This window comes from Eptatretus burgeri, chromosome 3, assembly GCF_056783735.1.
Source record: "Eptatretus burgeri isolate ZD-2024b chromosome 3, Ebu_testis_v1, whole genome shotgun sequence".
In the NCBI taxonomy this organism is placed as follows: domain Eukaryota; kingdom Metazoa; phylum Chordata; class Myxini; order Myxiniformes; family Myxinidae; genus Eptatretus; species Eptatretus burgeri.
Window position 1 is genome coordinate 130,602,350 of NC_140963.1, and position 27,338 is coordinate 130,629,687.

At 47.4% G+C, this 27,338-nt stretch overlaps 1 protein-coding gene across 1 annotated transcript; it reads right to left on the reverse strand.

Moving 5' to 3' along the window:
- Positions 1–1,491: 1,491 nt before the first annotated feature.
- Positions 1,492–27,308, reverse strand: TNFAIP6 (TNF alpha induced protein 6). Its single transcript, XM_085875609.1, has 6 exons — positions 26,998–27,308; positions 24,748–24,885; positions 15,048–15,209; positions 12,073–12,298; positions 3,124–3,164; positions 1,492–2,433 (listed from the first exon to the last, which is right to left on the reverse strand). The coding sequence occupies exons 1-6, from the start codon at positions 27,107–27,109 to the stop codon at positions 2,315–2,317; spliced, it is 798 nt and encodes a 265-aa protein (XP_085731735.1). The 5' UTR covers positions 27,110–27,308; the 3' UTR covers positions 1,492–2,314.
- Positions 27,309–27,338: the final 30 nt, after the last annotated feature.

Consider the following 27,338-nt stretch of genomic DNA (forward strand, 5'->3'; position numbering starts at 1 on the left):
ATAGCAGGCTACCTGGCCGCGCCGCGCGGCTCGACGTCCGCACCTCCCCGGAGCACCAGTCGGCCAAGAAGGAACCAGGGCAGCCAGACGCAGACCATGCCAGCCACAAGACGAGATGACCCGGGAACCAGAGCACGCCAGCGACGAGATGCCTTTCGCCCAGCCTCGAGAAATGCGTTTTTAACGGACGCGAATTCTTCCTCTCTCGCTTGAGCAGATCCACCTCGAGAGATGTGGTTTCAACGGGCGCGAATTCTTCCTCTCTCACTCAAGCAGATCCACCCGAATATTTCCTCTCCATTCCTTTTATCGCTCTTGGGTGCGGTTCGCTCAGGCCTGGCCCGTCCTCAGTCGGTGGGACACGACGCATTCCCTTACTTGGCGCGCAGCCAAGCGAATCGGTTCATGACCATATTTGGGAATGGAATTCCGAACACGCCCGCATTCCAGCGAGCACGGAGAATGCCGGGAGCAGAGGGTTGTCGCTGTGAGAGCGAAGATGGCGTTGTTGTTGTAGTAGCCGTAGTTGTTGTGAGTGATATAAAAATCCTAACTCTTAAAATTATTCACAGCGCATGTACATTTATTCACCCATTAAACGAGGGACGGGGACCCGAACTAAAAATACATACTTACCGATATAACTGTTCTATAGGACCTGTATGTTAAATGCTCATGGCTTCCAGATTCGTTACAATATATAGATAAGATCTAAAAAATAGATCAAAGGAGAACACGTGAGCAAGGCAGAAGTAGAGGAGGTTTCACAAGCGTCTTGTGTAGTTTCGCAGTATTTGGTGTGCACTCTCAATGAAAAAACAGAGTGGCTTGTGAGTGCCTCGAGTGTCTCGTATGGAGCGGACGTTCTGAAAGAGAGTGTTTGCAGAAGAGTAAGATGCACACAAAACTGAGACATTTTAAAAATCGGAGTGGTGCTTGGGGAAGCGGACGAGCGTGCTCGAAGCTGACAAATATATATTTTTTTTCCGTGAGTACCAAACCATTTCTGCTAGTATTCATTGGAGAACCTAATTTTTAAAAAATCGTGTGAACCCCTGTCTATAAGACTGCAAACAGTGCTAAACTTTCAGAATATTTCTTTACACGACCTTTAAAATCATTTTATTTCAATTGAAATACTGTACTGTATATACCTGAACACTGCGTGTGGTAAGGTGTTCTACAAACTCTCTCGTTCAGGTAGTGGTCCATGGTGTAATGTCATGTGAAGGTCTCTCCCTCTCTTTTTTCAGCATATTTTCGATTTGGCTCCACAGTCACGATGGAAAAGTCTTCCTGTACAATTTCCTCTGGATTTGTATCACAACGGAATCGTGAATAAGAAGTGAACGACGGAGGGTGTTCGATCTCCAATAACTATGAGCAAGCTGGATTGTTTCAAGGTATCATCAAGATAACAGCACGGTATTTAAATTTATTTAAATTTGGCAAACAACTGTGGTTGAGAGAGGAGAAAGAAAACGGTGCTGATGAATTGAGAGTTATTGTTTTATTGTGTGAACATCGACATGGAAACCAAGATCCACGGACCATGAGTGTGTGTGTATACGAGATCTCTGCACCCTTTTTTGTATTCAAAGTCGAGGCAGGTGGAAGTGCTGGAACACTGAACGAATCAGGATACAACGGGATAAAAAGAACAGCAGAAAGAGGGGATGTTGAGGGGACAAAATAGAGGGAGACTTACGAATAAGGATTGAGGAGTAAGGGAGGACGCACAGGGTGGACAAGATGGATACAAAATTGAGCAAACTTTCAGGAAGGAAAAACCGGACACCTGGAAAGAAGTGTGCTTGGGATTGGAGGAGTTGATGGGGGTACAAAATATCATTGTTTTGGATGGGGGATGATTCTGTCGATGAGATCAGTGGATCTTGAGTGTGTACACACGATCCATATTTCGGATTCATTTACTGCAACTGATTTAGACGTAATACGGTTCAGTTCAAGTGTACTTAAACAGGTGTAGAAAATGGTTAAATGCATATTGTTTGGTCAAAGAGCTGTATGGTATATGGCATGGTTGGTGTCGTTCAACTCTCATGAAAGGTTCTGGAATGTTCAACTCTCATGAAGGATATTTTTTTCGCTTATACCCTGGACAAGTACATAGTCTGTCCGTAGTGTGAAAATGTTAAAACTGCGGTGTTGTATACTTTCTAACTTCAGTGTTCCTTCGAGCATCCCTTTTGGTTGGACTCGAGAGAAGTCCTTTTTGTGTGTTTCATGTGTGTCTCCTGCTTGGGTAATCTTGTTGTGGCAATCATTTTACCCAAACTATCATTGGGCTTTGCTAAGCGAGGTCTGGAAGTTCCTGGTGATTTTTGGAATGTTGAATGGCTCTGTAGGTGGCTCGAAATCCACGGTCCGACACGGATGCGTCGGACAAGAATTTTAAGGTCATGACGTTACCTGCAAATTCGCATGGGGATGAGGTTGGGGTGTAAAAGGGGTAGGGGGTAGAGAATTAAATTGAGAAAATTAAAATTGATGAATACAAGAGAAAGAAAGGTGGGTGGGATTGGGTGGGGGGGGGCAGAAGGGAAAGCAGGAATTGGCAAATTTCAAAATCTGCTAAATGTTGACTCAAAAGTTTTCTTTTGAAACCATCCTAGTTAAAAAAAACATAGTTCACAAGAAAAACTAGAACGGTACTCGGAAGAGCGCATGCCTCCACTCGGCTGAACAGTTTACGTTTTGTATCCCAATGAAAGGCCGGATCTGGATCCGGACGTTAACCAAAATCTAATTGACTTGTTCCTGTCACCTCACCAACTCATCCACCAAGTTTTGTCATCATTCGCCTAACTTTTTGAAATATCATGCGATATATCGTTTTTGGCCCAACCTCTCATTCGTGAAGAATCGCTTCTCGTTTCCAGATCCGGATCTTCACCAAAATGTAATAATTTTGTTCTAATCACACACCCAACCTTTCCATCAAATTTTGTCTGAATCTGTCGACAATTTTTTGAGATATCCTGTACACAGACAGACAGGGGTGAAAACATAACCTCCATCGACCTTCGGTAGCAGAGGTAATAAAACAAATCATCATTTGATTTCCACGTGGAACAAGTGCCATGAGCAATTCAAACTTACCTGTGCTGTGAACATCTGGAGGAAATTCTGTTCCACAGTACCTGCACGCCAGTATGGAAATGAATTTAAATAAATATCGTATGCTCTCGCAGGTGTACGTGATAGAGCAAAGATGTCTGTACTTACAACTTTGGTTTTATGGTTTGTCCAAATCCCAGGAGCTGATAATCAGCATTGTTTTCTGCTGTAATTTCGAACATCCTTCCACCAAAAGTCTACCGATTACATTTTGGTTGGAAGACAAAAGTTCATCACCTAACCATTAAGGAACATTATGACCATCTACCAACAAATCTGAGCACAGATCTTCGTCATTCCTGGTGTCATCAGAAACTTTTGATCTCTCCTATAGAACGTACCTCCCATTGTTCATATGTCCGTATCGGCATAATCAAACGTCATTATACTGGCATTGAGACACTTGCCATAGTAAACAACCTTTCAGTATTCATAGAGGAATGAAGTATCGTAAAAATAGAGATGGAGAAGAGTACTCAAACTAAATGAAATGCACTGTTGTTGGAGAACCAGACTCTGTAGTACCGTGGCAAGATTTTAGATAGTTCCAGTCTGAGTCTGGAAGGACGGCGGTTTGATTCTGACCTTGACCAGGTCATAGCAAAGACTCACAGTCTGTACTGCTTCCTTTCTTAATACTCAGCACTTCGGGGATAGAGTACAGATACACCCCATGGGTTGGCATCCAATGGAAATTTGAGGGGGCGATTTCTCCTTTAAAACGACCCGCTGACTGCGGCGAACAAAGTGACGTAACAAGATGGCATCACCAGCACCCAGAGTGCACTGGAAAGTTACTTCCTCAATGTCAACACCTGTGTTTGTCTCATGTTGAAAGACAAGTCCTATGATGTCTGGTGTGTGTCTGCATGTGTGCACAGGATTTATGTTCAGCTCTTCCATGAGCCTAAAATCCTCCAGAAAAAGGGGAGAAGCTAGGACCAGGGAATTGAAAAGAAACCTGTGTTATGCAATTGGCAATGATGTGCAAATTGAGTCGCATTCACTAGGCCGGATTTCCGCAATAAGCCAAGGAGGCCCCGGCGTAAGGCAGCAACTGAAGTAAGGGTGGCAAAGATGGTGAATGGACCGTGTCTATGATTTCATAACTTGTGAAAATTGTCTGCATTCACACGAAATTGTGCGTTTCAGAAAAGCATTTCCAATTGTCCTTTTTACATAACCAGTTGCCGATGTCAGGTTGCACAAGGTGAATTGCGGCCCAGTCTAGCCTGATGCGGGTCATCCAATCTCGGCCGAGGAGAGACGGCCCCCTCCCCCGTACGACGTACACCCGAAGCGTGGCGACCTGGCCTTGGTACAGCACAGACACATCTGCCATCCCGACTGGCATTATCTTCTCGCGGGTGTACGTGAACAGCGAGAGGTTTGACCTGATAAGCTTCAAGCCGTTGAGTCTACGCGCCGTCTGTTCGCCGATGAGCGACACTGCTGCTCCCGTATCGACCTGGAACGTGATCGGCGTTTCGTTCACTTCAACTTCCACCGTCATCGGGCGCGCCGTCGCCGGGCCAATTGAAAACAGGCTCAACAACGGCCGCTGGTTCCGCCCCGAGTCGCCTCGCACATCGCCGTCCACGACCTTAACGGTGGCCGGCGCCCCACGGCACACACGCGCCAAATGACCCACCTTGTGACAATTCAAACACACTTTGCCTTTATACGGGCACACACTGTGCAGGTGTCGACCTCCACATCCCAAGCATGTCCGCGGGGTCACCCCGCCGCACGCGCAGCCGCGTGGCGACGTCCGACCCGCATCGAAGGTCGTGCGCGCGTCCCGGGGTGCTCGCGACCCCGCGTGGCCGGTGATGGCTCGAACATCCCCGCGAGTCTGCTCGACCGCTGTAGCCGTGGTGACCGCCGAGTCAAATGTAATGGCTTCATCCTTCAGCCGTAAAACCGCTGAAACCATTTTCGCATCTCGTAAACCAGCAATAAAACGATCTCTGAGCCGAGCTGGCCGCTCCCCCGCCGTGAACTTGCAGGCCACGGAAGCACGCTTAATCCGCGCCACGAACTCAGCAACGCGTTCCTCTGCCCCTTTCGAGAGGCGATCGAATTGGAATCGAGCGAGCTGCAACGACTTCTCCGGCGCCATGTGTGCCTTCATTTTCTCAACAATGTCCCGAAACGACAGCCCGTCATCCCGGGGCCTGTTCGGTGCCACTAAATCACCCAGCAGCCGATAATGCTCCGGCGAAAGTGAAGCGAGCAAGATCGACTTCTGCTTGCTCTCGTCGACCACATCGTTCGCGTGGAAATAGCATTCCAATTGCTCCGAAAACAATTCGAAGTCGGCCCCGTCGAAAATGGGCATAAGTCCGTATTCAACCATCTGCGTCAGCCAACTAGAGTGTACCAGGTGCGGTGGGACGCAAGAAGCACGCGGCCCAGCATCTACTCCGCTTTATTGCATGACCAGAAACACACTCTTCCCACCCCTAGCGGGCAAGGCATGATATACGAAAACCCAATCACGTGACGCAGCACACTCCTCCCCTCGTAAAATGACCCGTCACATAATGAATGGATAATCACAACATGACCATCGGAAACCCATCAACACTCATAATCCTCCAAGTACCGCGGCCGCACCCTGACCCGCCTCGGACGGGCAGCGCCGCCAGACAGCCCAGGCTCAGACGCCTCCCGGCTCGGTCGAGGTGACACCCTCGCCAGACTCGCACTTTCCGCAACACCAGCTACCCCCGACTGCCCAGCCTGCTCGACGTCCCCGGGTAGGACGGCATCAGGCGAAGCCCCCCTTGGCGCCGGCCCAGCCAGCCCCGGCGATACGTCAGGTGCCGGCGATACTACCGGTGGGGGTCCCGCATCGTTTGGCTCGGGGAGGTGCGGGGGGCGGGGTTGATGCTGAACAGCGATCATGCATCTGGTCCACGTGCCGCTTCCACACATCCCCACCATCAGTCCGCACCATGCAATTCGCCGGCCCCAGCACCACAGAGACCACCGCCGGCACCCATTTGGAACCGTGGAAATAATCGCGCACCATTACCCGCTGCCCCACCTCGAAGCTGCGCAGCCGCGACATCGCCCCACTCCCCGACCTTCCAGGTCATAGCAAATCCAGCCTGGACCGCAAAGCCCGTCCATAGAGACGAATGGCCGGCGAATCACCCGTGACAGGATGAACTGCATTCCTGTAATGGAGCAAAAAGACATCGACCACCGTCTGCACAGGTGCAACACCCCCCCCCCCCCTGCGCAAAGCCCGCTTCAACATCTTGACAAACGACTCAGCTTGGCCATTCGTCTCAGGGTGATACGGTGCGGACCTTAGATGTCGAATACCATTCTGGCGCATAAACTCATCAAATACACCCGCGATGAACTGCGGACCATTATCAGAGACCAGGATCTCCGGCAACCCCTTATGAGCAAAGATCGTCCGCAGCTTCTCTACTGTAATGTTTGCTGAAGTATGCTGCATTACTACAACCTCCGGCCATTTAGAGAATGTATCAATCACAATCAAAAACATCTTGCCATTAACCGGTCCCGCAAAATCTACATGGACCCTCTGCCAAGCTCGGTCTGGCACAGGCCAGAGACCCGAAGCTCGACGCGGGTTATCAGCATCTGTCTGGCACGTGGCGCAACGCTTAACCAACTGCTCAATGTCTTTGTCCAACCCCGGCCACCACAACAGGCTATGAGCAAGACTCTTGGTCTTCACGATGCCAAGGTGACTGACATGCAGTTCTTCCAAACACCGCTGCCTGAACCTCGGTGGAATCACGGTCCTCATTCCCCACATTACGCACCGTTGGACCAACGACAGCTCCGCTGCGCGTGACGTGAAAGGTTGAAATGCCGGTGTCGAAGGCAGATCGCTCCAATTCCCCGTAGAAATCGCCTGGACGACACGGGCAAGCACCGGATCACGAGCCGATTCCACTGCGACCTGCCTGGCCGTGACCGGCCCGCTTTGGACCTGGTCCAGCGCGAACACATCGACCCGGTCGCCCAACTCAGATGCAGCTGGACCCTCCGCACACGGCAAGCGTGAGAGCCCGTCGCAGTTAGCATGCTTCTCGGTGCTTCAGAACTGAATATCATAATCGTAAGCACCCAGAAACAGACACCACCACTGTATTCGCGCGGCTGCTACCACCGGCACCCCGCGTTCGGGTCTCAGGATGAATTGAAGCGGTTTGTGATCCGTCTGCAAAGTGAAATGCCGCCCCAGCAGATATTGATGAAACCTCCGCACACCCCAGACGAGGCTGAGAGCTTCACGCTCAATCTGGGCATATCCGCGCTCTGCTGTGGACAGGGTCCGGGATGCAAAACAAACAGGCCGCTCGGAACCATCGTCCATCCTGTGGGAGAGCACTGCCCCGATGCCATATGCAGAGCTGTCGCATGCCAATAGGAGCAGACGCGCAGGCTCGTAGTGCACGAGGACCGTATCCTCTCTGAGCAGCCGCTTGACGCGGTCGAACGACGCCTGGTGTGCAGGCCCCCAAGCCCAGCACTCATCCTTCTTGAGCAACCGCGTTAACGGCGCAAGTTGTGAGCTGAGCCCGCGCACGAACCTTTGGTAATACTGGGCCATGCCAATGAACGAGCGCAGGTGCGTCTTGTCGCGAGGCGGTGGCATGCGCTGAATCGCCTCCACCTTCCGAGGACCTTTCAACAGCCCCTCCGGCGTGATGATGTGCCCGAGGTATTCCAAGCGCTGCTTGAAGAACGCGCACTTGTCCCTGTTTAAGCGCAGGCCGCACGCTTCTAGCTTTGTCAGCACTCGGGCAATGTTCGCAAGATGCTCGTCCGCCGTTTTCCCCGCAATGAGCACATCGTCCAGGTAGGTCTGAGCGGGCAGGCCAATGCAAACCTGATCCATGGCTTTCTGCCACAAAGCTGGGGCCGAAGCAATCCCAAAACAGAGTCGGGTATTTCGATAGAGTCCTTGACACGTGTTGATTGTTAAAAGCTCGCTACTCCCGGGATCCATCGGCAGGTGAAAATATGCATCACGCAGGTCTGGCTTCGTGAAGTATTGACTCCCCGCCAATCGTGCATATATCTCATCGATTGACGGCAGTGGATATTGCTCCACGCTGAGCCCCGGGTTAACCGTGGATTTGAAGTCCCCGCACAATCGGACGTCTCCATTCCGTTTCAGCACCGTGACAACCGGGGTGGCCCAATCCAAGCACAACACCCGTTCGATCACTCCACAGGCCTCCAGCCTATCCAGTTCACCCTTGACCTTGTCCCGCAGGGCATACGGCACCGGACGCGGTTTACAAAACCGAGGAACCACCCCCTCCTTCAAGAAGAGTTTCGCCTCCATGCCCTTGAGTTTTCCAAGGTCGTCGCTAAACAACCCTTGATGTCTTTGAAGAATCTCCTCCAACTGATCCTCCCACTGGCTCGGCACGGGTTGCACAAGGTGAATTGCGGCCCAGTCTAGCCTGATGCGGGTCATCCAATCTCGGCCGAGGAGAGACGGCCCCCTCCCCCGTACGACGTACACCCGAAGCGTGGCGACCTGGCCTTGGTACCGCACAGACACGTCTGCCATCCCGACTGGCGTTATCTTCTCGCGGGTGTGCGTGAACAGCGAGAGGTTTGACCTGATAATCTTCAAGCCGTTGAGTCTACGCGCAGTCTGTTCGCCGATGAGCGACACCGCTGCTCCCGTATCGACCTGGAACGTGATCGGCGTTTCGTTCACTTCAACTTCCACCGTCATCGGGCGCGCTGTCGCCGGGCCAATTGAAAACAGGCTCAACAACGGCCGCTGGTTCCGCCCCGAGTCGCCTCGCACATCGCCGTCCACGACCTTAATGGTGGCCGGTGCCCCACGGCACACACACGCCAAATGACCCACCTTGTGACAATTCAAACACACGTTGCCTTTATACGGGCACACACGGCGCAGGTGTCGACCTCCACATCACAAGCATGTCCGCGGGGTCACCCCGCCGCACGCGCGGCTGCGTGGCGACGTCCGACCCGCATCGAAGGTCATGCGCGCGTCCCGGGGTGCTCGCGACCCCGCGTGGCCGGTGATGGCTCGAACATCCCCGCGAGTCTGCTCGACTGCTATAGCCGTGGTGACCGCCGAGTCGAATGTAATGGCTTCATCCTTCAGCCGTAAAACCGCTGAAACCATTTTCGCATCTTGTAAACCAGCAATAAAACAATCTCTGAGCCGAGCTGGCCGCTCCCCCGCCGTGAACTTGCAGGCCACGGAAGCACGCTTAATCCGCGCCACGAACTCAGCGACGCGTTCCTCTGCCCCTTTCGAGAGGCGATCGAATTGGAATCGAGCGAGCTGCAACGACTTCTCCGGCGCCATGTGTGCCTTCATTTTCTCAACAATGTCCCGAAACGACAGCCCGTCATCCCGGGGCCTGTTCGGTGCCACTAAATCACCCAGCAGCCGATAATGCTCCGGCGAAAGTGAAGCGAGCAAGATCGACTTCTGCTTGCTCTCGTCGACCACATCGTTCGCGTGGAAATAGCATTCCAATTGCTCCGAAAACAATTCGAAGTCGTCCCCGTCGAAAACGGGCATAAGTCCGTATTCAACCATCCTCGTCAGCCAACTAGAGTGTACCAGGTGCGGTGGGACGCAAGAAGCATGCGGCCCAGCATCTACTCCGCTTTATTGCACAACCAGAAGCACACTCTTCCCACCCCTAGCGGGCGAGGCATGATATACGAAAACCCAATCACGTGACACAGCACAGGTGCAAAATGGATGCACCGACGCCGGCAGCTGATTGGCGCCTCCCCGGGTCCGCAGGGTTGTGAAAAAGGTTGAATCGCTTGGCTTTGCTTGCTGTTGAGTCTGAGCATTTGAACATATCTTCACAAGATAATATTATTGATGACTTCGCCAAGAGACAATTTTGCTCAAAAATTGTTTGAGATGATATCCGTCGTCTCGGTTTCACCGTCTTACAGCACCCACCATACAGCCCCGACATGACTCCATTAGATTTTCATCTCTTTCCCCAAAGATGATGTCAAGTTCTTTGTGAAGCACCAGTTCTGTCAGCTCAATGCACAGTTCTATCCTGACGTCACAAATCAACTTGAACATTGGCAGAAATGTGTGGACCACAGTGGTGATTATGTTGAGAAGTAAATATGCACCAAGGTTGAATAAAGATTGATGTAAGCATCTTTCTGTTTCACGAGAAACACTTGCTCCCTCCTGGAGCATTGACAAGTCGTCTCCCCCACTCCACCCCCTGGTGGGCAGGGGGAGTACTATGTGCACATGACCTGATCTTGGGTACTACCAACACGTATACAAAATTTAGTGGACAGTGTGTACGTACGTCTGATAATCATAGAAAAAAAACAGGGCTGGGCTGATCACCAAATTTTACATACATGTTAGTAGTACCCAGAGTCAAGTCTTATAATAATAATAATAATTTGGGGGGGAGGGGGAGGAGGTGACGTGCAAGTTTCGCCTATATACCACAGTGCAAATGGTTTATTGACCCCTGCTGCAGACGGGGGATTATTAACCACAGCACAAAATATATTTGGCCCACCTCCCCCACTATCTCCCTTACCCACAACCTGTCCTCCCAGGTTGTTCCTAGTCATAAGAAAAACACTAAATCGTATTGGGATCGAAGCTAACATGATGCTTGGTTTTTTTCCAAAAAAAATCTCAATCACGCTGCCGTGCACAAAAGAGCGCTTCGAGCAAAATGTGACCGCGTGGTCACATTGCTGAGCAATCTTGTCTGACACCAAGTTGTTTCTAGAAATCATTCGAATAATTTTAAAACGATCATAACTCGTGTTTTGCTCAGCTTCGTAATCTGCACACATCTTCATGTTGTTATTTTTGTGAAAACTGAGCTTCGTACTACATTCTTGTTGTAATCATCCACTCTTCCCCTCCTTTCCTTGGCTAGACAGAGCCACCTGTAAGTCTGGCTTTTTTAAACTATGTAATTGTTTGCACCTGTGTATATTAGCCTTACGAGGGGGCATTTGATAAACTCTTGATGTGAAATATGAAGTCTATTAACAATACTTACCAAAGTGTTACAGGTATTTTTTCTGTTACCTCTATGTTAAGATATTACAAGATTTTAAGATATCTTAAGATCCTGGGGTGGCTTCAAAAGGTCATATCCCCAAAAATGCAATTTGGATACATTTTTAAACATTAAAAAAATGAAACATTGTATATGCAATCAATATTGGAGGACGCATGAATTATGGAGCAATTTGTAGGATTTTATCCCCAGGTTCATGCCCGATCTAGGGGCTGGGGACTTAGGGTCACAGGGGTCAAAACAGATTTGCTTTCTTTGTTGTTGTTTTTTTAACTCAAAATTTGATGTTGGGTTAAGAACTTTTTGCTATCTTTCAACTTTGCTTTCGGTGGGATGCGTGGGGATTTGCGATTGCGTGCCATCGACTTCGCTCCAGTTTCATCTCTGTGATCATTTCTGTAACGTTATTCCTTTCCTGCAAGTTTGTCCTTCAAATAAAATTAAAAGGTCCACCTTGTTATCACTTTCCATGTTTCCTTTTTCTAGTCCTTTATCCTCAGCACTATACTTAAGGTATTTTAAGGTTTTTTGGGGGTTTTTTCTTTTTTTTAAGATTACCACCATAATTCATCATGAGACCTTGTCGACAAAGCCAATTGTATAATTGACTTATCAACTGAAAATACAAGTGGTGCGTTCTGAAAGTTATTGGAATGAGATTACTCACAATAGTCCAAGAAACGCCAAACGTTTACTTTATTTTCTATGATTCAACAGCAATAAAAAATTTTTTAATCAACTTTCATATTAAGTTGAAAATTGGACTACTGTGAGCATCTCGTTCTGAGAACTTTATGAACTCACCTCTTACATTTCATCAAGCAATTCTCACTGAACCCCTCACCTTCCGACAAATCCCAAAACGTCATCGTAGCTGTCGTAGATAGCCAGGTAATCGCTCAGACATGATGCATCCTTCTCGAGCTGGAAATCGCTGAAGGTCAAGTGAATAGTGCGTCCGAAGGGCACGCGGATGTGCCAGTAGCAGATCTGGCGGTCGAGGTAGCCCGGGTAGTCCGGCGAAGTGAACTCGCGCACGTGCTCAGTGAAAATCCCTCCGCACTGCTTCTCTGCAGCAAGTGGGAGAGAGTTTTGGTATTTCAAGAGGGGGGGGGTGATAAAGACGGGGGGGGGGGGAATTTTTTTTTCCAATTTTTGTCATAAGTAAGATTTGAGGTTTCATTTTTACTGTTTTTTTTTCTTTGTTGTTTTGATACAGCAAATGTAAATTTGAGCCACAATGGATTAGCCGATGTAATATCATTTTGGTCTCAGATGCCATCAATGCTGTGCGGAGGCAGCTGTCTCGTCTGGGTTTGATTGCTGACACGACTATAAACTGCCGGATTGGTGATTCGCAAGCAGGGAATCGCAAAGTGTGCCGTTACTCGACGTTGCTCGCATTCATTAGTCCCACGGTGTCTTTGGGGCTCGCCGGATGGCCGAGAGGTAAGCACGCTCGCCAAGAAGATGTTTAACCTGGGCTTGAATCTCGGCTCAGCTATAAACTGTCATTGTTGTTTCGCAGACAAGTTGATTCAGGAATATGTGCGCCATCCCTCAGATCGACCTTAAACTGGGAGTGTCCTTGGCGAAGAGTGGACGAGTTATTGCCAGTTCGGTGAACAAATTCCAAATTGCTGCCGAACCCACAGGGGGGCAGTGTATCAGCAGTTAACTGGGCTTCCACATCAAAATGATGCAACCAACATACCAGAGTAGAAGGGGCCCAAATATTTGTTTTGATAAGATATTGCAGCATCAACGGGTCAATTAATGTCGACCGCATTGCGGCAGGAGGTGTTAATCCTGCAATGAACCAAAATAAGACCCACTTGTCTGTATAATTCAAGATCACCTTGTTTTCCAACCCTGTGTATGGATTCTTCACCATTGCAGGGACTTCCTGTTGTCCGTCTGCTTGTAATGGATATCGGCTCAAACCACAGCTGGGAAAAGTGCATCTCTGGTATCGCGAAAAGAGCCTCTCAGTGCCTTGGCTGCTTATTTCATGTTTGGTGATACCTTCCTCAAACTGCTATGCTCCATCTACACAAGGCCATTATACAACCCGTCATGGAGTGTCATTGCCATATTTGGGCTGGTGTTCCGGCCTGTCACCTATCTCTTCCTGACAGAATCCAGCGACGTGCTGCATTCTTGTGGGACGGGAGTTGGCATCATCCCTGGAACCTCTCATTCTTCCGCTCTGTTGCTTCTTTGAGCCTTTTCTCTTGATATTACCAAAGAATGTGCTCTGAGGCTCTCTCACAAGTTGTTCCACCTGAGCATATTTTCAGTCGCTCTGCACGTTTGGCAGTTTCTTCCTATCCATGCACTGTATCTGTCCAGAGTAAGACTACAAAGTACTCCAGTTTGTTCCCCCCCTCCCCCCCACACTGCATTACTGAAGAACTTTGGAAGTTTACCTGCATATTACTTCCACCTCAATCCCAACCTACCTCAAATCAAGAGGAATGTCAATAGCTTCTTCCTTTCTGTTTAACATCGATACTTTCCTTTATGTAGCCCCCACTTTGCGTGGCCTTCGGCTTTGCGGTGGTGAAATCTTTCTTTTCTTTTTTAAACCCGAAACAATCTTTTAAGTTAAACCCAAATGGAGGCGGCTCGCACGCACAGGAAACGAAGAATCATACGAGGCTCTTAACTCTTTTTTAATTGGATATATTCCCAAAACAAATAACCACAAAGAACCAGGGAATGGTGGGGATGATGCAGGTTGAGGGGAAAGGGAATACAAAATAAATAAATAATGATGTACAAGGGGAATACAATCCAAGGGTGCCACACACCGGACTCGAGCACAGACGGGAATGGGAACAAGAACTGGGTGGGCCTTAGCTCTGCTGGTAGAGACGAACAGGCAATGAGGCAGGCGACAAAATGGGCGAGCAGGCAACGAGCACATGGGCAGGACGACAAACGAGCACACGAGCAGGCAAACAGGACGATGAACAGGTAACCACGAAGCAGATAAGAGCAGCAGGAGGAGGCAGGCGAAAGTGTTCCGCGAGAACATGATCCCAAAGGCTTCTCCCCTCCGGGGCCAATGAAACTCTGCCTCTCGGGAGGCGATCAAAGCTCCTCCCCTCTCTCCTTCCTTTCACCAGGATACGTCCCATTTCACACTTTTTGCTTGAATGTTGCTAAGACCCCACAGGCAGCACCCGACCCAGGGTGACACAGAAGGTTACACCTACGAGTTCCTTAACCTCAAACCCCAATTAATTATTGCAATGCACCACCCTCCGTATGATGCACATTTAAACAAGACAATTCTTAAACTACATTTCTCTGCTTATAACTTCGAGTTTTCTCGCGACTCAAACATGGACCACACTCCTCCATACATTTATATCTGTTCTGGGGTAATATCTACCCCCCCCCCCATAATAAATGCAACAATATTATATCAACTAACAATCTGGCGACGGGCGTTTCTCGTAAATGGGGATGGGATGGCGGAGTGAGGCCATACTGTATTTATTTCTAAAAATTCGGAACTCTTTCACTTTTAGAGGAGACTGTATATCATTTTCTCAGATATGATTGACATTCCCACTAAAACTATACCCATTGTGGATAATGGAGGCCAATTGTCCTGCAGACAAGTACAATTGACCTCTATCACCCACAACACATCAGAACTATCAGCCCATTGTAAAATTTTTCCATTGATCATTGAGTAGTGTGTACATGTATCGCCCCTATGCCCTGAACTAGGATTACTTTGGGGGTGGGTAGGAAATTTACATGCATGAGGTTGTGTGTTTATGTAGAATATAGAGCTATACGTACTGGTTGGATTGTAACAGTATACGTCCCACTTCTCCTCGCGGTTGTGCCGGACGCCATAGGTCATGACACCAGGATGTCCATCACCGCAATTGTTGCTTGGCTTCACAATGGGGTAACCCACAATGCCTCCTGCCAGCCAGCCAGCCACACAATTATGCAGACCTGTTTTGTGAACAAAGGTGATTCAGCGTCAGTCGATGCTCCTGTCGAAATGAAACTTCACCTGCTCACCTGCAGCTTTATGAGATTGATATAACCTGCCTTGTATACTCTCGGCTTGCATGTAAATGGTAATTACCTGTGGGATGTTTCGAAGGTTGTGAAGGAATGGATGGCAGTATAATACAGACATGTCGTTGTGCCAAGTAGCCTTACTTGTGCTTCCTTCATTCTATTGGATTGTTGTGAGGTACCTTCCAGGGCAAATTTCAAATCGCTGCACTCAGTTTACCGGTTGAAAAGAAATGGCAAATCAACCTAGGTGTTATCCTCACCACGAGACTGCTTCGGCAGCACCGACGTTGTGGACAATGCATGGTATGCTATGGGACTGTTCAGTTCATGGACGAAGGGGTGGGGGTGGCACAGGGTCATCAATAAGATTTTAGTATGGTACATGTGCTTGTGTAGCATTTAGCATCATTTCTCGTAACTCTTTTTATAACCCTGAGTCTTTGAAGAGGAACCCCAATTTTTAGATCCTCGTGGAGGATCTCCAAGTTCGACTCACATTGTTGTTCTTCATCTTCTTCTTGTGGACTTTTTTTGTTTCACAGCTAACAGTTTTCATCGGAACTTCCTGAAACTTGGCATATATTTGTAAAAATACCCTGCGCAGACAGTAACCATCTCCGATTTCGAAAATAACTCCAAGAAAAAAAAGTTATGATGTCAAAATATCTCCGCTAATGGAAATCGCCTAAAAAATTATCTCAAACTAGGCAAGCTTTTTAAATTCTGTTTGTGGGAATCGAACAGGGCATAAGCAGAGATGAATTACCGCACATATGATACATCACTATGACGTCATATCAATTTTTATGACGTGATTCCTATTTTTTGACTTTTTGTTTCACAACCCAGAGTTTTCATTGGATCTTCGTGAAACTTGCCATGTATATGCAGAAAGCCCACGCAAGGCAGTAACCATCTCCGATTTTGGAAATTATTCCGAGAAAAAAAGTTGACGTCATAATATCGCCGCTAATGGAAATCGCCAATACCATTATCTCCGAAACTAGGCAAGCTGTTTGAATTTTGTTTGCGGGAATCAAGCCGGGCATTAGCACAGATAATTTATCGCAAACCTGATACATCACAATGATGTCATATTCGTTTTTATGACGTCATCATTAAGAGGATGACTATGTTAGCTCATTTCAGCTTGTTTTTTTTTTTCTGAAAACCATTGAGAATCGTGAATCACTCAGTAAAGAAGGAAAAAAACTGAAATTTTTTTGCCAATCATTGTTGAAAAAAGCCCTCATGTTGATTTTCGATTTTGCCATTGACGTCACATCTTGAAGCCATATTCATCCAAACGATGGCTTAAGGCGCTGTCACACCTTGACGTTTTAGCCAGCAATGGCAACGTATTAATATGTATGTAAAACGTTGGCATACGCTGAAGTTTTGAGTTTTTTTTTTAAGTTTTGGTCGTATTCATAACATGTTGGTCGTATGCATAACATATTAGTCACGGGCACAGAACGTTTCGTTGTCTTATAGATAACTTTTACCAACGAATGATTAGCCTGTTGTCGGCGTTCACAACCTATGCCCAACGATAGCTTAACTTAGGCATAGCGCGCTGCACGTATCGCCGATGAACTCGTGACGTTCTCTGTTAAAAAGCTGCCGCACGCCGATTTAAATCATAACCGTCTGAAAATTGGAAGTGTCAACATCGCAGTTACACCTTGACGATTTTGCCAGTGTATGCCGACCTATGAAAAATGTGTCTAAAATGCTGGCACACGTCGAATACGGTATGGGTAAGTTGTGTATACGTTAGGAGCATGCTGAAAAACAATGAAGTACGCTGTCATATTCCGTGGTACGTCCAGTATGTCGTGAAATTTCAAGCATGCTGAAAATTTTACGACGTACTCGACGTATGGCTCACAAGTTCTGCATGTGCTGGCATAAGTTCTTGGCATGCTCCGCGATCGTTGTCTCACGTCGGACACACGTTACTTGTAAGTTACTCATAAGTCGAAACACGTCGAGGTAATGTTTAGCATACCCGAAACTTAATTTTTAACCTATGAGTAGCGTGCTTTGAACCTATGAGCAACGTGCTTTGAACCTATGTGTAACGTATCTCAAACGCACATTGTCGTATGTAGACGAATTTGATTGATGTCTTCCGGATGACCACAGAACTTACTGAACGTGTTTCTAACTTACATCTACCGTATAATGGCGATTTGGCAGCGTTTAGGGGAATTGGTATATACAAATGGGCTTCACAAGAGGAACCCGTCAGTGTTCCAGACTCCATGTTGAGTCGATATCAATGTCAGTAGTAGTAGTAGTAGTAGTAGTAGTAGTAGTAGTAGTTGTAGTATTGGTATTGGTAGTATGTGAGCGTGATGGGGAGGGTGTGGGTGATGATGGATCCTCGTTGCGTCCACGAATAGGAGACTACTTTGCACCATTGTTCGATGTTCTTTTCGGCGAATTTTTTTTTTCTCATTACCACGATGAACTATTTTTTTGTTTCAGTTTTTAAAGTATTCAAAACGACTTGGACAAATGCATAATGTACTAGTAATGAACACAGAACGCTTCGATAACTTATAGATAAGTTATACCAACGATTGATTAGCATGTTTTAGGCGTCCACAACCTCTGCCCAACGATAGTCTAACGTATGCATAGCGTGGCAGCGTATCGTCGACGATTACGTGAGGTTTTCTATTCATAGACTGCAACTTCACTTTAAATAAATGCCTGTCACTCGCCTATTGTTTTTGGACGCTGGTGCTCGGCAATTGAAATCGTCTCCATTGAACGAGTTAAATCGCTTCCACAGCACTGCAGTCACGGCACCAACAGCAGCAGGCTCAGTGCCAGCCTCATGCCAGGCTCAAGCGGATCCCTATAGAAGGTGTACTGCTTGCTTATCCTTGGACCCACTCTGGCTCGCAGCTCGTCGAACATCGCTGGGGGCATTCGCAGGAAGTTGATGAAGGATGCATGGTCCTCGTTCCGGAGTTCCACCATGAGCTGGTCATATATGCCGTAATGGCGTCGCCTCCCGATCCATGGTCTCACCCAGTTCCTTCTCCTCCGTTCACGTCGTCTTCTCCCGGCTCTATTGGCACGCAACTGGTGCAGTGTCAACTCGATGAGGTCATGTTGATGTTCGAAGAGAGGTAGGTATTGTCGTCTCAGCCTTGCCGTATCCTCCATCTCTCGGAATGACATGGACATATACTCACCACGAAGTCGAAAAAAAAGTCGGGTTCCTCCTGCGAAGCCCCTTTTTATATACCAATTCCCCAAATCGCTGCCAATACGCCATTATACGGTATCTGTAAGTTAGAAACGCGTTCAGTAAGTTCTGTGGTCGTCGTAAAGACGTCAAATACGTCTACATACGTATTTGTGCATTGGACATGCTTTACAAATAATTCCCAAGCACGTTACTCATAGTTAATAAATAAGTCACGGGTTTCCTAAACATTACTTTGACGTGTTTCGACGTATGAGGAACTTTCAAGTAATGTATTGCAAAGTGTGAACAACGTTCGTGTAGCGTGCTTACAAAACGTTACTCATAGGTTAGAAATAAGTTTCGGGTACGGTAAACATTACCTCGACGCGTTTCGACTTGTGAGTAACTTACAAGTAACATGTGTCAACGATCGCATAACGTGCCTACAACTTATGGCCAGCGTAACGGAACATGTGAGTCATACGCCGGCATACGTCGTAAAATTTCAAGCATGCAAAAATTTGAGGACAACCCAAAAGTACAACGTTTAAAGCCAGCGCACGATGACGTATGGCAGTGTTTTTCAGCGTGCTCTTAACATATACAAAACTTACCCATAACGTATTCAACGTGTGCCAGCGTTTTAGACAAATTTTTCATAAATTGGCATCGGCTGGCTAAAACTTCACGGTGTGACAGCGGTTTTACATTGAGAAACAGTTCATGTTAAGCTCGGATTCAGATGTTTATTCCACTGTCATGAGCAACTCTGAAGGTTCTCAGTATGTTGAAACTGAGTCCAGAGGGAGGGGGAGAGGTGGGAGGAGGGAAGGGTCGGGTCGAGGAGGCATGGGATTGGGTGGGAGGAGGGAGGAGGGAAGGGTCTGGTCGAGGAGGCATGGGATTGGGTGGGAGGAGGGAGGGTGTGGGGTAAGAGGGGAGGGAGGGAAGGGAAGGGTGGGAGTAAGGAACCTGGCAAGTATAGAATAAGTATGCACATTCGTATAACTCGTGTAAACCTTATTGGTGGATTAGGACACCCAGAACCAGACGTGAACTCTTCCAAAGCGGATAATTTTCCTTGACTGGTCACAACTCCGTCGCAGGCAGCTGCAGACAGGGTAGCAGCACACAGTGGTTTACTCTTTCTAAAATCTGTCGTGGTGTACTTAATGTCCACATATGAATGCTGCACAGGTGGGACAGTCAGTTGTATTACTCAATGCAACATCTTTCCTACAAAGCACCCGGTAAACAGTTTGCAGTCAGGCCAGAAATCAAGACTGCTCAAAGCGAGTCCATTACCTCCATGCTATCCCTGTTCGATAACGGTTTTGGTGGAGAGATGAAATACCATTTCAGAAAGGAAATACGAGAACACGTTCTTTGGTACAATGGTGGAGACACTGGGAATGTAAGAAGTGTCATTTACGTTCATCGATCATGCACTTCCGTTCCTGCTACTACGTTCACTGATATAATTATCTCAAGACATCTACGATGACAACTACTTATTTCACGGTCCCAATTATTCTGACCTTCAGGGCTTGGGCGGGGAAAGTTTTTGGTCCAAGTCTTTCACACACCGGCTATTATTATATGCACTGGTTGTTGGTGATGTGACACTGAAGTATGTATAGTATATGCAAATGAAACTGTGATATCAGAGGCAAGTCGATGGCCGCCTTCACAAATCCCCACTCTTTCCACCAAAAGCAAAGTTTAAAGATGGCAAAAAGTTACACCAGGAATGACCCAATATCACATTTGGAGTTTTACATGTTTTTCTTTTTTTCCAATTTTGACCCCTGTAACCCGAAGTCCCTACCCCGGGGGTATGAACCGGGGTCAAATCTAAAAATCTATGACATATTTCATGTGTCCCCCAATATTGATTGCATGTACAAAGTTTCAATAAAAAAATGTTTGAAAATGTGCCCGTAATTGCATTTTTTTGGTATTTGACCTTTTGACACCACCAAAAGGTGCGGGGCCTCCAAAAGTGATATTGCTCTTGCACCTTCATGCCATGTCGTGATCACAACTACCAAGTTTGGTAAATTTCTGCCAAACTCTTTCGGAGACTATAACATGACGGACGGACGGACAGACAGACAGACGGACGGGCAAAGCTGATTACAACATCCCCACCCCCTTCTGTTTTTTTTCCCCCAAAAAGTCTGGGGATAATTATTAAAGTCATATATTAAGACAAACATGAATCCAACATGCGTAGCTTCATTTGGAGCATGGCCTTTCCTTTTCTTGAAAAGCACACATCAAGGGGTGCTCTTGTTATCCAAATTGTTTCCACACATTGGTATTTTTAGCAGGATTAGAGCTTCACTTCTGAAATGCAACATCACTCAAGTTTTCTTAATCTCTAGTGGGCTTATCTTGCCACATAAGAAACCAACACTCTTCTCCCTCCAAACTTCCCTCTCACCTTTCTCGAAAACGCCCCACTCACCCTTCTCCCACCATTCAGCCCCCTCATCCACCCTCCTCAAAGTTGCCCCCCCCTCACATCCACAAAGCTGCCTCCTTCCCCTGCCCTCTCACCTCCATCTCATTACTCCACCTCCTCAAATCCTCAACTGCCTTCTGCCCCCTCTCTTGCCCCCCTCTCCCCCAGCACCACAGAGCCTTTTCTCCTCCTCATCTGGCCTCCTCCCCGAGCTATTCTGCAACCCCCCACACTTTCAACAACTCTCCTTCCCTCCCCCCCTACTCCCTTGTCCGACCCTCCCGCTCCCCTCCCATCCCCTGCACCCAAAGCCTCCTCCCCTCCCTCCTTCATTAACAATGTGGACCTCAAATATCCAGGGCCTTCGCTCAAACCTTTCCAAACTTTCCATACAGGTTGCCACTGACAAACTAGACATAATGTGCCGAACAGAAACTTTTCTCCCTCAAGACGTCTCTGACTCCTTAGTTTCTCTCCCTGGTTACTCCCTCCTCTGGTATGACAGACCTGAGCCTCTTCCTGGTGGAGGAGTTGCTCTCTTCATCAAATATTCTATTCCTCACTCTCCATGCGCTGCTCTCACTCCCCCACACCCCCAGGAATACCTCTGGTTACGGCTTCCCTTCCACTCCCACCTCATATTTATATGTGTACTGTCCCGTCCCCTAAACAGTGATGACTCCATTTACACCTCACTATCCGAAAACATGGACCAACTTCTATCTTCTCATCCAAAACTTTCTCTTCCTCATATGTGGTGACTTCAATTGTCATCATGCCAGTTGGCTTGGTGTGGGTACCTCTCTCACCTGTCATGGCACCGCAGCAAAAGCTTTCTGTGACTCATTGGGACTGACTCAATTAGTCAATTTCTCAACCCGGATCTCAACAAATGGTACTCCACCTCTTCTGGATCTGATTTTGACAAATTTCCCTGAAAATATCTGCTGTTCTTCCACCACTCCAATTGATTCTTCTGACCACGTGCTTGTTAAAGTGGACATCTCTGTGGCTATTATCAGAGAACCACCTCAGCACCGTCGAGTCGGGCATCTTACTCAAGCTGACCGGCAGGATCTCCAAGCAGCCATCAAACTTCTAGACTGGTCTCCTATCGCTACTTTCTCCAACAAACTCATCCTGGGAATTCTTTCAAAGAAACTTTCTTTCCCTCATGCACAGATTTATCCCCTCTCCTCTTCAGTTGTCCTACCCTTCCTCCCACCCTTGGTTTACTGAAGTTTGTGGCGAGGAATTTGTCCTGAAACAACTTCCCTTTGCCCAATGAGCAACAAACCCAACTAAGGGTAATCTCAGTTCCTTCCAGAAAGCTCGCAACAAGTGTGTATCTACCCTCAGGAGAGCCAGGAAACAACATCTTTCCAATCTCAAGTCTGAACTCTCAAACCTCTCTCTCTCTCCCTTCCCCAAATCCAGGTGGCATCTAATCAAATCTGTTTCTGGTGTATGTTCCCCCTCCATCACCTCCCTTACCTTAAATGGCCGCACTGCTGATACCCCACGTGAAAAGGCTGAATGCCTCAACTCGGAGTTTGCATCAAAATCTTGTGTCCGAAACCCATCGCTTTCTGCACCCACCTTACCCAGTCACACCCAACTGTCCCTGGACTCTGTGTCCTTTTCTTCTGACAAATTCTGCAACCGGTCCAGATGGTGCTGCCCACATGTCCTAAAAACCTGCTCCTCTGCTCTTGCTCACCCTCTGTCTGTTCTATTCACCCTCTCATTTGCTCAAGGTCATCTGCCATCTGCTTGGAAATCAACAAACATTACCGCTCTGCATAAAAAAGGGGCAAAAACAGATCCCTGCAACCACAGACAGATCAGCCTTCTCTCAGTCATCAGCAAGGTTATGGAATCCATCATCGCTTCAGACATTAAATCCTTCCTCTTCTCCAATGGCTTGATTTCCGATCATCAATTTGGTTTCAGACCAGGTCACTCTACCATGGATATGCTGCTTATGTTCTCCCAACAATGGATGGAGGTCCTCAATGTCGGACATGAAATCCGAGCCGTATCCCTGGATATATCACATACTTTTGACACCGTCTGGTGCCATGCCCTGCTCACCAAACTCTTCCTATGGCATCCAAGGCCATCTCCACTCATGGCTCGCAGACTTCCTCTCCTGTCACAGTCAACGTGTGGCCCTAAATGGAGTTCTTTCACCTCCACTTCCTGTCCAGGCTGGAGTTCCTCAAGGTAGTGTTCTGGGCCCTGTTCTTTTTCTGGTTTTCATCAATGATCTCTCCGACTCTCTGGAAAATCCTCTTTATCTCTTTGCTGATGACTCCACCCTCTGCCGTACCATCTGTCATCCCTCACACCGGCAAGCAGCAGCTTCTTCGCTCACTGCAGATCTGGGTAAAATCACAAACTGGTCCAACACATGGAACATGTCTTTCAATCCAGACAAATCTCACACTTTCTCTTGTCTCTCCAAAAGGACCGTTTGGAACCCCCCCCCCCAGTGTGACCACTCCTCATTTTCATAAATGCCAAGGTGAGCCAATGAAAAAGCCAATAATTCACAAGGTTTCGGAAAAGCGATGATAATAGAAAACCGAAACGCCAAGAAAACCTCTGGAAAACCAAGATGCCAAGGTGAACAACAATATAGCCAAGATCTTGTGAGAAAAGCCAAGGAGTGGTCACACTGCCCCCCCCCCCACCCCATCCACTTTCTCAACAATCCTCTGGAAGAATTCCTTGCTTTCAAGCTTCTGGGTCTCACTATCTGCCATGATTTTTCCTGGGAAAGTCACATTTCTAACCTGGCCTCCAAAGCCAGTTGCCGACTGGGAATCCTCCGTCATGGAAAGTCCTTCCTCGGTCCACCTGAGCTCCTGACGACATAAAAAGCTTTCGTCCACAGCCTGATAGAGTACTGCTGTCCCCTTTGGGCTGGTGCTCCTGCCTCCCACCTTTCTCGGCTTCACGCTGTGGAAACCAAGGCATTTCGGATCATTGGCATCTCCCGCGATGAGGTTGAGTCTTTGGGCCTCTCACTCAATCACCGCAGGCAGTTCGGTGGTCTTTCTGTCTTCTACTGTCTCCTCTCCTGTCTCGCCCCCCCCCCCCAGCTCTGTCTGCGATTTGTCCCCACCATATTTCCACAGGGTGCTCGAGGTCTGCCAACAACCCCCATCTGGTAAAACTACCAAAATCACAAATCACTGCTTACCTCCACTCTTTCATTCCTCTTTTTTCCCCGCCTTTGGAATAAGCTCCTTCACTCTGTTCAATCCCATTCTTCCCTCCAGGCCTTCAAAACAACTGTTCACCACCACCTCTTCTCGTCCACCATCCCAATCCTCGGTCTTTTCTACCCCCGTTAATCCACCCCAAACCCACCTCCTTCAAATTCCCTGCTTTCTTTCCTGAAAGTCCCTGTAATATCCATCTTGTGGTCCCCATGTTCCCTGCCCCATCTGTTCCCCTTCCACAGATGTCCTGTCGCTGTTCCCCACTGTTTTTTTTCCTTCCCACTCCCGTCCCTCTTGTCTCATGCCCTCCTCACTGTAAGTCCGTGTGTTAGCTCTCATGCGAGCCTCGAAGAGGTATACAAAAAAAAATATTACCACCATGGCAGCCCCATGTGACTCCATAGATGGTCTTCAACAAGAAACCATTGATATTCATTCTCGTCTTCCAGACAAGTTAATAATGTTGGAATGTGGTACAGTCTAATATGTTGTATGTGCAGTGGACGCCACACTTTTCGACCATCAGCATCCCATGCTCGAAGACGCACGACCATCACTCACCTGCTTGTTGTGCCTGCAACAGCTGTTCAGGAGTGGCGAGAGAGCCACCTTCATACCGGCACACTGCTTCCGCTTCTTGGAATGTGAGGTTGTATTTTCCTTGGCGCGACTCGCGGTGGTACACGCCAGCCGCACTCTCTGTCTCGCACCAAGAGGGATAAATAGCACAAAAGCTACTGGAAAAGCAGTTACACATACAGCTGGTACCTTAGTAGATCCAGACTGTGGAAACTGGCAACAATGTGGATCGACCACAAGAAGGCAACGACAGTGTGTCAGACACATATAAAGTGGAATTTTTTTGGAAGACAATAAACTGAGTGCAGCCATGAGTCCCCACGACACAATATCACTCAAAAGGAACAATTAAAATCCAAGGTGTTGAAATATGCAGAGGTATTTTCTGAGTCGTTGATGACCTTTCCACTCAAACTGCCTGCCCAGGTTTGAACCCCTTAAATAAATTGATCAATGATTAAAATGATCAAAATGATCAGACATCCAATTATCACTTAGGCCTAACCACCGATGGTGCTGGACAGGTAGAGTATTTTTTGACAATTTTCATGACATGTGAAACCCTCCTCACTTGCAGAGCCCTTGCTCCACTTTGTATCCCCAACTGAAAAAAGTTCTTCTTTAACGGCCACAGTTGTTCCTACGTTCTTGTCGGGTTTACCAGGGGAGGCTTGGCCTAAGTCTTGCACGCACCGGCTGACCGGGCCTGATGTTCGACTATGGTCATGGCAGGAATTTGGAATTAATTCATGGTGCTGACGACAGCTCCCCGTACTCTTTGCAAAGGACACTGTGGGATCTTTAACGTCCTTCAACTAATGCTGGCAGATGCAATGGCCAGTTTTACATACATTTGAAGGACGACACACATGTTAACGGATCGCCCTGCCTGCGAAACACCGGGACGACGGCTTATAGGTGGGCCGAGATGACTGAAATGAAAATTTACCAATCTGTAAAAATTTAGAAAAAAAAGTTACAAACCCATAAAATTTTTAATTATTTTTGTTCATTAATTAAATCAAATTGTTCACAAACAATGGAATAAACTTTTTACATGTTTTTTTTAATTTTTTTTCGGTGTTTATTTAATATATGGTGGATCATGAGAGGTATGTGAAGCCTATAGAAACGAGAGTTAAGTCGGCTTTGGGAGAACTTGACTTTATGAAGGTGACAGTGGGTCTGCGTTGAGGTGGGGGGCAGAAAAATAAGGACAATTAATTTTCCCAACCGAATGATTAGAGAGGTGTGTGAACCACCGTGGGGAGAGAAGGTAAAGCGGCGACCTTTCGGGCATGAGCCCCTCTTCTCGCTCATGCCTGAAACGACACTTCACCTTCTCTCCCCACGGTGGGTAGCATACATCTCTTAACCTGCGAATGAAAAAATTAATTGTCGTTAAGCCGGATAGCCCATCTTCATTCGCTTGAGCACGATTATGTGCCATTTATAATTGACTGGGAGACAGCAAAATCAATTATTATCAAAACATATTGTTATGCATAAACAGGAACTGAAATACAAAGGCTTTACGGGTCGAGAAATATGTACCAGTGGGACATGCTTGCACACTGCAAGCAACTACTCGGGTGCATCCTACGTGGATACATAATAAATATAAGCCTGATATAATTGATGATGTGTATTCTGCTTGCATTCTGTAAGCAGCTAAATAAGTCGATCAAATCAATAATTAATGGCTAGAATGAGCTCTTTACTTAAAAGTTGACAGCTGAACTAATTTTTTTTATGTGAATACAGCAAGCGTTAGGAAATATGAGGCTTGTGTTGGCGTTGCCTCGCGAACAGTTTGAGTACAAGCTTCATTGTCTTGGGTCACTTGATCTGCCATGAGAAGAGCGAGTCTGTGCTGGGCCAACCTTTATTCCCTTTTTCTATCAATAATTATATCTACTCACGGATGTATACTGAAGGATTAAAAAGAAAACGTTCACATTCTCAGACCATTTGTGGATATGGTAGGGATTTTTTATGAACTCCCTGATGTAAGACATCCCCCTAAAGACAAATTCTAAATATGCACGTTGTAAAGGTTTCAATAATTGGAGACTATGCTGCATTGCATGATGGATCTTTATATAAAAAAAGGTAAATAAAACATGAAAAGCAAAATTATTTGGTCGAAACGTGATGCCAAATCGATTCAAGTGAAAAAAACCCCACGACTGAACAGGCCTGGGTAAACGAGTCAGCAGAGTGTAACCATACCGAGAAGGATGGAGTTCCGCCAGACGTCGCCAGTGAGAGACCATCCGTGTGTGGTGTGAGGCAGCACGACAAGGAGCGCCATCAAACATAGAGTCGGACCGAACTCGGCCATGGCGGCGTTGCTCGCTGATCGCGCTCAATACAAAACCAAGCCAGTGGAGTGGATCGATGTCGGGACGCGATCCTCGCAGCTTGAACGCGTTTTCTTTTCACTCCAACGAGTCATGACCGTTTAATTGAAAACAGATGTGGAGTTATCTACAGCGTGATGAATGTTTGGACATCACGAGTGGTGCTGTTCTTTCCTCGCGCCCAACTGTTCTCCACAATCTTCACTTTTA

What these genes read in the sequence shown, in the direction of transcription:
- TNFAIP6 (XM_085875609.1), bottom strand. Translation starts at nt 27,109, where the DNA reads ATGGCCGAGTTCGGTCCGACTCTATGTTTGATGGCGCTCCTTGTCGTG. An exon ending in GTTGCAGGCACAACAAGCAG is followed by an intron (nt 15,210 to 24,747) that starts GTGAGTGATGGT and finishes TTCACAAAACAG; the next exon opens with GTCTGCATAATTGTGTGGCT. An exon ending in GTTTTGGGATTTGTCGGAAG is followed by an intron (nt 3,165 to 12,072) that starts GTGAGGGGTTCA and finishes ACTGGCGTGCAG; the next exon opens with GTACTGTGGAACAGAATTTC.